General features: G+C 41.9%; 1 protein-coding gene across 2 annotated transcripts; it reads right to left on the bottom strand.

The window, feature by feature from the left end:
• Positions 1–1,735: 1,735 nt before the first annotated feature.
• Positions 1,736–5,868, bottom strand: C1galt1c1 (C1GALT1 specific chaperone 1). 2 transcript variants are annotated; one of them, XM_075957816.1, is made up of 3 exons: positions 5,647–5,803; positions 4,917–5,143; positions 1,736–3,082 (listed from the first exon to the last, which is right to left on the bottom strand). In XM_075957816.1, the coding sequence occupies exon 3, from the start codon at positions 3,075–3,077 to the stop codon at positions 2,121–2,123; it is 957 nt and encodes a 318-aa protein (XP_075813931.1). In that variant the 5' UTR covers positions 3,078–3,082; positions 4,917–5,143; positions 5,647–5,803; the 3' UTR covers positions 1,736–2,120. The 2 variants fall into 2 exon arrangements, with proteins under 2 accessions (XP_075813931.1, XP_075813930.1); XM_075957815.1 differs by lacking the exon at positions 4,917–5,143 and having other exon boundaries at positions 5,647–5,868.
• Between the last annotated feature and the right edge of the window lie 4,415 nt (positions 5,869–10,283).

The raw sequence follows: 10,283 nt of genomic DNA, 5'->3' as shown, positions 1-10,283 counted from the left end.
CAATTTAAATGTTTTGATAGGCTAATGTAATGAAAATTTTATATTTTTGGTTTTGAACCTAGTCTTTAGTGGCTAAGTATCTTTCCAGCCCAAAGATGAAAGATTTAAATATGCTGGTGCTGGCAAGGTGACACACAAAAAAATAGAAACAAATGTTTTACATGTATATGTGTTTCTGTTGCCGTGTGTGTGCAGGTATCTATCTGCAATGGTCAGGAGGTGGTGTTGAATCCCTGAGTTACAGGGAGTTGTCAGCCACCCAATATGGGTACTGGAAAGTTAACTTGGGTCCTCTGGAAAATGGCAAGTGCTCTTAAACACTGAGCCATCTCTCTGGTCTCTAAAACAGAAAATTTTAGATGGTTTAGTGGGTAAAGGTGCTTATTTTGAACACTGACAATACAAGTTCAATCCCCAGGACCCACATGGTGGAAGAACTGACTCTCACAAGTTGCCTTCTGACCTCTACATGTGCACTCTGGCTTACATAACACCCCTCCTCTCAATAAAATAAATGTAATAAAAATGTAAAAGTATTAGTGTTGGGGCAATGAGTCATATTCAGAATTTGTATCATTATACTCACACTAAACATGACTTGATCTGTAGAAATTGCACCTGTAGCCACATAATAGGGTGCCTATTAAATGGGATTTATGATTCTTTGAAATTAATAATGCTTCACGTTAACTGAAATTCCCAAGGAAGAAGGCCGGACAGCATTTAAAACAAAGACTTGACACACTACCTTGAGGATCAATAGTCTGAAGCTCAAAGCCTTCCTGAGGAAATTCATCCCGCTTTGCTAGAGCTGAGGCCAATTACAAGGAATACTGTATCTAAAAATAGTCTCTCCTAAAAGGGCTTATGGATCGAATTGAAGAGAGCAGCCTATAGGACAGGCCAGATCCACACATATTACACATGTACGAGGACAGGAATAACTGTTTCCACAATAGGTAGACATTTCAGGTAGTCACTTGAAATGAAGCAAATAATATGATAATCCACCATTGATGGTGAGGTTAGTGCCTGCCCAGCCACAATGGAAACAAAACAAAATCTGGTTATGTGTGATACAATCATGAATCGGGGGGAAAACCTCAGAACTTGTACAAGTAACAAAAAACAAAACAAAACCCCACATTTAACTTAGGGAAGTGAATCAGCCAAATGAGCAAAAACAAGTTCTTTTTTCCAAAGGAGATCTGCAAAGAATTCAATGTCCAGTAGGCATGAATAAATCACAGGTCATATATTTAATCCAAGCAGCACCTTAGAGCTTAAGGGTGAAACTAGTTAAATGGCATTACAATTTTCATAGCCGCCATTCCAAATGCATGCTCTGAATGTTGACTTACAGAGTAAATGCAAAGTGTGAGTGCTCAGGAATGCCCCTTAATTTGCTTTCATGAATATTACTTAACCTATGTAATAACTTGCATGTTATCACGAGGACAGAACTGAAGTCTTAAAAGTGATAACGAACACGTCCTTAATTGCTTTGTTGTTTATTTTAGGAGAGTAAACCTGTTGGCACTGATGCGGCTTAGAGTACAAATCTACATGCAAACAAAGGAAAGGAAACAATTGGGCAGAGTGGCGCACACCATTAACACAATGGAGGCTAAGGAGAACTGCCAGGCCTAGGCCAGCCTGGACCACACAGTGAGATCTTCCTCCTACCTCCTTCAATCATCCCTGTCCCCACAGAGAATTAAAGGAAACACAGGGCTAAAAGTATTATTTTAATCACAAATTCACTAGAGATCTCTTTTGCATATATTAGGAAGCTAAAAAGATACATTAAAATTTTTAAACTAATAAGCAAAGATACATCACAGATTTTAATGTCTATAATTTAGTCTTTATCACATAAATATAATATTTATAAATATGTATTTGCAAAATTGCTATTCTTAAAACATTTATTTCTAACACATTAAAATTTCTCACAAATGCCATTCCATTTGAAAATGTACAAGTAGACGTCAATGTGTGATTATGCCAGCGTGACCAGATAAGAAAAAGAAACAAGCTTCTGTGTTAGATGCCTTATCAATTAGAAACCATGGTAATGTGTCTTAATGTGCTTAGCAAATACATGCTCTTGCTTTTTGTCAGTCATTCTCAGACCCATTTGGAGGTAAGAAAACCAAGGCGTCGTTGAAAACATGTCCAAATGCCCTAAGCCGGTACACCCCATACATCATCACATGCATCTGATTAGGGGACAGTCCATTAAAAGTAACAGCCATATCAGAACAGCATCCTTCTACTACCTGGTTTGGGTGGTTAGTCATTGCCTCTTTAATGAAAAGCCCAACAGATTTGGTGTTAAATACATCTTTTCCATAGGCGTCTTCCGCATTTTCTGCAAATACTCCGGCATATTTCAGGCAGATTGCTAGCTGCTTATCTTCAGATAGCTTCCAAATCATCCCTCCTTGTTCAGGACACTTTTCAGGAACACTGAGAAGGCTGTTCAGTCTTTTCATTGATTCTATGCTTAAGACAATTCCTCCATCTACACTCACATAATCAAGGTCTCCAGATTTTACAGCGTGTCCTAAATAGAAAGGTTGTGATGGATCCTTTTTTAACAAAAAATATTTTAGATTTTCAATAACAGCAAAAGTAGAGGGGCGCGCAAGGAAAAACCAATTGTATTGGTCTCTGTATTTATCAAAGGCGTATTTGTAAGCTTTCCTCATCATCAACCACATGTCATTCGTGTCCACATTAACTGACTCAAACACTTTAACATTTTCAGAACTGAAGAACTCTGCTTTGTCACAGTGTTTGGTCCAAGTCTCTTTCACTGCAGCCCAAAGACTCACATCTTTGGGTTTTACGAGAACAATACAGTATACCCGGAAGCTCTTACTGAGCTCCATGCGTTCAGCCTCTGAGATTTTCGAGATATCGTCCTTGTTAGGAGCTTGCAGGTGGTGATGTTCATGGTGGTGTGTTCTGTTTCCGTGACCAATCCTAATGTGGCCTAGCATAGTGATCAAGGCACAGAAGATGCTTCCAAGCATCACACCCTTCAAAAATGAACTGCTTTCTGAAAGCATTTTTCCTGTAAAGAAAAAGACTTTTCAAACAGTCTAATAATTTCACTTGGTTATTTCTTACATACTTACAATTTGCCCTTACTGCTTAGAAGCAGGGCCGCATGCTTGAAATCAGGTGAATAGCATACGGGACAACTACTCTTAGGTCCTTCCACTGGCATTTGGTCACTGTTAGGTACAAACTGCAACATTGTAGAAACTCCTTCATGGAGGAGAATTTGAGGTGCGGTGGGACAATTTTTACACATCATCATTTATTTAACCAAGAGGCAAATCAAAGCATTAGCCTAGAAACCAATGTTATAGATATTGTTTTTCCATCATTCTCTAAAAACTTTGTATGGCAAACTTGCACTATGTTTTGAAGTACCTCTGGCCATTACAAAACAACTTTTAAATCAAGATTTTATGTTGAACAGATACTCAATTTAAACTCAATTGTCTCTTTTCTTTATTCTTTTTTCAAGACAGGGTTTCTCTTGAACTGGCTGTCCTAGAACTTGCACTGGAGATCAGGATGGTCTCTACCTCAGAGATCTGCTTGTCTCTGCTTCCTGAGTGAAATGCTGGGATTAAAGGCAGGCGCCACCACCACTACCAGTCTCAAATTTCTCTTTTCAACCTAGTGCTCTATTTAACTGGTGGCTAATGTCCTAAGGTATTTTAAGCAATCTAAGTCACATTTCTTGTAGTTAATATCACATGTTATTATCATTCTGCCCAAGACTAAATGTCTTACAATACAGTATACCAACTACTGATGTAATAAAAGCCCACAATGGAAAGTTGTTTGGAGAAAGAAGTCAACATAGGTATATTTGGGGGACATTCATGAATATTTTTATCTCCTCAAAGGATATTTTCTTCCTTGGGGAGGTAAACTGGGGAAAAACTTCTGTATTTTTCATTTCAATTAGAAACTGAAAGAAATGCCACTGTAAATGAAACAGTTGGAAAATATTATGACTTACATTTTTACTAGTAAAGGTTGAACGTTTCCCGATTTCCTCTGCTACTCCCCAAAGTTCCACTGTGCTCCTTAGATTTGCACTTTGTCTCTTAAGGTTGAAAAGTACCTTAGAAGCTACCTAATGCCATTTCTCTCATTAAAAACATATGTAGGTATGTATCATTTAAAAAAAAATCAATGGGGTTGGGGAGCTGGTTCAGGGGATAAAAGCATGGGGACATGAGCTGCACTACCAGTGCCCATAGAAAAAGCTGAGCAAGGCAGGGAGCCATCTGTAACCCCAGCACTGTGGGCTTGGAGACAGGTCACTGGGGCCTGCAGGCCTTCAGCATATTCCTGGTTCAGAGAGAATAAGAGGGAGGAGTAACAGAGCGGGTTACCTGAAGTCTGTCTTCCTCTGGACTAATTCCTAACTCTGCGACACCCCCCCCCCCCACTTCATGCCACACACTCCATTTCCCTTTAGGTAGGGAAATGGAGGACCATAAAGATGAAGCAACTGACTCAAAGTCACAAAGACCGTCAGTGGCAGAAGCGACCTACAAATGAGAAATGGAGATCCGCCAAGCATAACTGATGTCTGCCCCACCTTTCACTACAAAGCTGGGAACACTACACTAACAGCTCTCTTCTTTTCTTTTTTTAAAGACAGCGTCTCATTCTGTAACTCCTGCTGGCCTTGAACTGGTGATCCTCCCACTTCATTTGCCCACGCGCTGTGCTGGTATTGGTGTGGCACCACTTCTGGCTCCTGCTGCTTTCTTATAGAGGAAATGAACTTTGACTTCTACCACAGGACAGCTGTGTGCTGGGCAGGTGCAATTCCTGTGTTTGGGGAAGTGGGTGGGGAGAGGCAAGACAGCACTTACTTTCCCCGTGTAATCCAGAGCACTTGGTCAATAAACAATTCCCAGAGGAAAGGAGGAACAACAGAACAGCTATGCCTCAAAGCAGTGTGGTCGGGTGCAACCTAATAGTAATTGTTGTAACTGCGGTTCTTATCACACAGTCATTATTTCTGGCCAACACACAACAACCCAGACGAGTCCGTTCGCTTGATTTTGTGTCAGAATTTTTCCTGACAAGGATACTCCTCCTGGTGGCAAAAAATACTATTAAAACTCAAAACGTCTACGAATCGTACACAAAATTATTTGCACAAACTATCCTAACATTTTTCCTCCGTCGAGGAATAAAAAAAAAAAGCAACACCAGTGAGCCACATGATAGGGTATTTCCTACAGGGCAGCAGGGAACTCGCAACATCACACACTGAAGGCAGAAACTTTCAGACTGACCTTTTTTTGTTTGTTTGTTTTTCTAAGGAGAAAGTGGTTGGAGATCAAAATGGAGACTAGACTGAGTACCGGGATGGGCTTGACTATTTCAAGAGCCCCCCTGAGGGGCCGCGGGAGCGCCTCGGGGAAGGCTGCTCTCCGCCTGTCCCGGGGTCCTCCGGCAGCACCTGCCAGGGCATCCCGAGTGGGGCAAGCTGGGAATGGGCTCCGACCCAGGCCGTCCCTAGACTGGGACGAGGGGGGCGGGGAGCAGCCGCTCCGGGTGGCGCTTGGTGCGGGGGACCGCGGTTTTGGCACTCACCGCATCTAGAACGGCTCAAGGGCAGGGAAGCACAGCCTGACGCGGCTTTCCTCTCACGTCCACCGGCCACTCAGCTACGCTCCCGAGCAGGCTGCTCTAGACGCAGGGGGTGTCCTCTCGTTGGTTTCATTATAGAGCCGACGAGACAGGAAGCTGAAGGGGGAGGGAGGGGGGGTGAGGCACGGGCTCGGGGCACAGAAGGGGCCCGCCCCGCACCGAGTAACCGGCATGCTCAGTTGTTAGCCAATAAGACGCCCCGAGGGGCGTGCTTACGATAGACACGCCCACACAGTCCTCATTGTCCGCCTACTGGGCGTGGAAACTGCCAGAGTCCGGAAGCGAGTTACCCTCTCTTGTAGGTTTCTGACTCATTTCTCAAACCTAGTCCAGTGTGTTGGTGTCCTTGTGGGAACAGGAGGGTGATCCTCCCAGATTTCTGGCCTGGAACCCAAATGCAAGTCGCTGAAGTAGTAACCACTTTGGAGAGAAAGAAATGGCTCTGGTTTCTGGGCTGGTGGGATTTGAAGCCACATAGCCTAGTAGCTATCTCTTCTTGAGCCAAGTCCTTTGATAGCCTGGAGAAGTGACTGTGCTTTGCCTATGCCTCCGTTCCTTCCTTTGTTGTGTTTGGAAAATATCACAGGAGTGCCTCACAGGTTATCAGTTAGTGTACATAACCCCCCTACCAAAAGTTCAAGTGTAAAGTAAGCATTTAGTAAATGTTGGCTCTTTCTATTCCACCCTGTATTGCTAGCACACAGTGCCGGCATGCAATAGACAAATATTTGTGGAGTTAATGAATGTTAGAAATACAGGTGAGAAATCAGGCCCAATACAGGATAAGGGTTGCTTGCAAAGGGCTACCCAATAACTTAGATGCAGAGGTGGGTGTACAATTCAGGTCTAAGTAGGACTACAGAACCAATAAATACAGTCTCTTGAAGTGCTCTTTTGGAGCTAGTGTTGTTGGGGCCACTAGGGAGGCCAAGGGAGGAGAATTGAAAGTTGAAGGCCAGCCTTATAAGCTATTCAAAGTGCACCAGATTTGGCTCAAGTAACATTGACTAGTGACTTGGGCCCAAGTTCTTGAAAACACATAGATTTGAGTGGTGCCTGGCAATGACTTACGTTAAACGCAATGAACAGTTCAAGAAATACTGTAATGCCTCCTAGATTGCAGGAAATTATCATTCTTCGTCTGGGGGCTGGTTTCCTGCCAAGCCTTGTGTTTTCAGGGGAAAGCATGTTTGTGTTTAAGGTAAAGAAGTTCAAAAAGTGCAGTGCTGTTTACAAGGTGAAGGGAAAGCAAGTGCTTTTGGCTTTGTCCTCCACATACTCCACGGTGGGCTTGTTTTTCTGCAGAGGTTCTTTCAAGATTGCTTTGCCTTTATGTTATGCATGAAGGACATTTTCTTTCTTCTCTTCATTGCAGATGCCCAATTTATTCATATCCTAAAAAAAGAGAAATCTCTCCAGTCTCTCACCTACCTCATCATCTTCCATCAAGTTTGGCCCACGTCTTCATCATCTTCTGCATCTTTTCCATCAGCATTTGAATTGCTCTCAATACCTTCTGTTTCTCCAGAGACTTGTGAAAAGCATGAACGGGGAAGTTGTTGAGGTTGCCAGACTACTTTGTTTCAGTCTCTCCAGTAATTTCTTCTCGATGGCATTGCCGTTATTTAATGCCTTTCTTCTCATCTTCCTTTCCCCCTCCCACCATCTTATTCAAATAAGTCCTCTATTACAGTGAAAGTTTTTGTGATTTGAATTAGGTACTGGGTTATCTTGCCAAATATTTACTTACAATTGTGTTGAATGAAGTAGAGCTGGCAAATTCAATTTTCTTCTATTTGCTGCTCATTCTATAACTGTCATTTTCTACTTTAATGGTAGCACACTATTTTTTCAGGGTACAAGGATGATCAATTTTACAGTCCAATCAGATTGTATTCATTTCTACAAAAGCCCCGAGTGTTGGCTGTTGTTTTACTCTCTGTGTGATTATGTTTAATTAAATGCTATATTAGAAGTGAGAATAAATACAAGGATCTGCAAAAGCATGCAGCCTCATAAAGAGTGCAGCAATTGAGGCCTCCTTTGTAGATGAAAGATGGCTCTCCTTGCAGCAAGTGAAAGGCCTACATGCCCAAGGCCGGCGATGGTAAGCTTGCTAACGGGAATTTCCACATCAGTCAGAAGTTGAAAAACAGATTTAGGGCACATTGTCTACTGTTGATCTCTTAGCCAGTAAGTATGGCTGAGAGTCCATCAGTAAGTGCCTAAAATTAACAAACACACAGGTTTACAAAGCAATTCTAAAGCCGAGACTCTCAGTGCTAAAGTTTGCTCTTGAAAGGAGATCCTCACTTTATGATCTTTCCACGCACTCATGCTAGAGATGATGGGAGTTTTTTTTCCTTCTTTTTCTTTTTCTTCAAGGATCAGTTTTCATCAGTTCTGATTTGTCAAATTTCCACTTTCTACAAGTTCAGTTTCTCATTCAGATAAAAGAGCTACAAGGTCAAGACCTTGTGCAAGGCTGCTATCACGGTTTGCTCAGAACTGGGTTTTGTTCTTGTTTTAAGGACCTAAATTGCTTGTTTTGTATGGCACTCTGGCCAGCATAACTGGCTGCGTGCTGCCAGCAGGTCAGCATGCAGTGCTGGTGGGATCAGTCTCAAGCCTCGTCCTCCTCATTTTATTTGTCCACATTTACACCCATAGCTCTGCTTTAAAGCTTCGAACTAACTGTCTGTGATGATTGAACTTGATTGTTGGCTGGATTGAGAAGCATCTGGGTGATTATTAAAGCACACACACACACACACACGTGTGTGTGTGTGTGTGTGTGTGTGTGTATGAAGTCATTTCCAGAGAAGATTAAGGGGCAAGGCATGCCTCTAGATGTGAGTGGTGCCATTTGTTCCATAGGCTATGGGCCTAGGTACTAATGTGTGCAAGACCCTAGGTTCAGTGCCCAGTTCTGCCAAGAGAAATAGTAGTGATTAGACTGACAGAATGTAATTACTAAAGGTTAGTCATGAATACTTTGAACTTCACATTACTCTCTATGCTTCTATGTTTATTTAAAAACTTTTCATAATTAGGGGGTGCTGTGTTAGTGTAAGCCTTTAATCCCAACACTTAGGAGGCAGAGGCCAGCCATTTGAATTCAGCCAGGTCTACACAGTGAGTTTCAGGCCAGCCAGGATTGCATAGTGTGATCCCATCTCAAAAAATAAATAAATAAGTAAATAAGTAAGTAAATAAATAAATAAACACTTTTGTACACATAATAATGGAGGTCATTCAAGAATTGGGAAGTTTGACTGTTATGTTAGAAAAGCTAGTTGAGAATATCTGAGTTCAAAGAGGCAGTGAAGGAATTATGGTGAGCTTTATAATGCTTTTCTAATTCATGGGACTTATTAGAAGCATTAAATGGAACATAGTTAAAGCATTTGGTAGCTATAATTTAAAATAACTTCCCAAAGCTTTTTTGTTGTTGTTTCTTTGTAGCTTTGGAGCCTATCCTGGAACTAGCGCTTATAGACCAGGCTGGCCTCGAACTCACAGAGATCCGCCTGCCTCTGCCTCTTAAGTGCTGGAATTAAAGGCGTGTGCCACCACCACCCAGCTCAAAAAGCTTTTGAAGATGTCACAACCAGGTCTCAAATTCCATTATTGAAGGGACATTAGCCCACTTGAACATGTGGTTTTGACAGGCCTTGCCCTCTTCTACATTCCATCCACCTTGCTAAAGGTGACAATGAGACACGTCTGCTCCTGGAAGCACCAGCTACTTCAAGAAGAAGATGGGCATCGAAGAGGCTCCTTATGGAGTTTGATAGCAAGAAACTGCTTTTGCCTGGACTGATGCATAAACTGAACATGCAGTACCCACAGAAAGATGTCTGCTGAACTTGCCTAAAGGTGAGATGGTCCTTCGGGGTTCCTGCTTCATGAAAGAGTCTGTGAAACATTCTGCAGGACACAGAAAAAAGTGACTGAACTGTCTTTAAAATTTCTTGTTTCATGGAAATGTCTGCTGGACACTATGGGCCTGTAGGCCGAAGACTGATGCCCCAACAGCACAAAAGAACTTGGGGTGCCTGTCCAGGAAGCAAGATGTCTCTGTCATTTCTAGAGTTTTGGAAGTTGCTTTTAATGCACTTCCTGTTTACTTAAGTAATATTATCTCCTTCTGAAGTCTTTGATGGAGTTGAAGAATTTATAGATATAGTTTTTCTTAGTTATGATAAAAGATAAAGTAGATATAAATATTGTAACTGTAATTCTTGCTTGATAACTATTTTGCTATATGTAATTTTACTATGTTAAAGTTAAAGCCTTCCGTTTTGTTTAAATAGAAAAAGGGGAAATGGTGTAGAAGGTTCTTCTGTCTATGTGTTGCTTTCATTGGTTGAATAAAGAAACTGCCTTGGCCTTTTGATAGGGCAGCACTTAGGTAGGCAGAGTAGACAGAACTGAATTCTGGGAAGAAGAAAGCAGAGAAAGAGCTGCCATGGAGCTGCCAGGTCAGACATGCTGAATTTTTTCCGGTAAGGCATGACCTCGTGGTGTTATACAAATTAATAGAAATGGGTTAAATCAAGATGTGAGAGTTAGCCAAT

The sequence above is a fragment of the Microtus pennsylvanicus genome, chromosome X, assembly GCF_037038515.1.
Source record: "Microtus pennsylvanicus isolate mMicPen1 chromosome X, mMicPen1.hap1, whole genome shotgun sequence".
NCBI lineage: Eukaryota > Metazoa > Chordata > Mammalia > Rodentia > Cricetidae > Microtus > Microtus pennsylvanicus.
Note: the sequence above shows the minus strand (reverse complement) of the source record. Positions and strands in the feature narration are given on the sequence as shown.

Excerpts from the sequence above, each read along its gene's own strand:
- C1galt1c1 (XM_075957815.1), bottom strand. The coding sequence starts at position 3,077 with ATGCTTTCAGAAAGCAGTTCATTTTTGAAGGGTGTGATGCTTGGAAGC.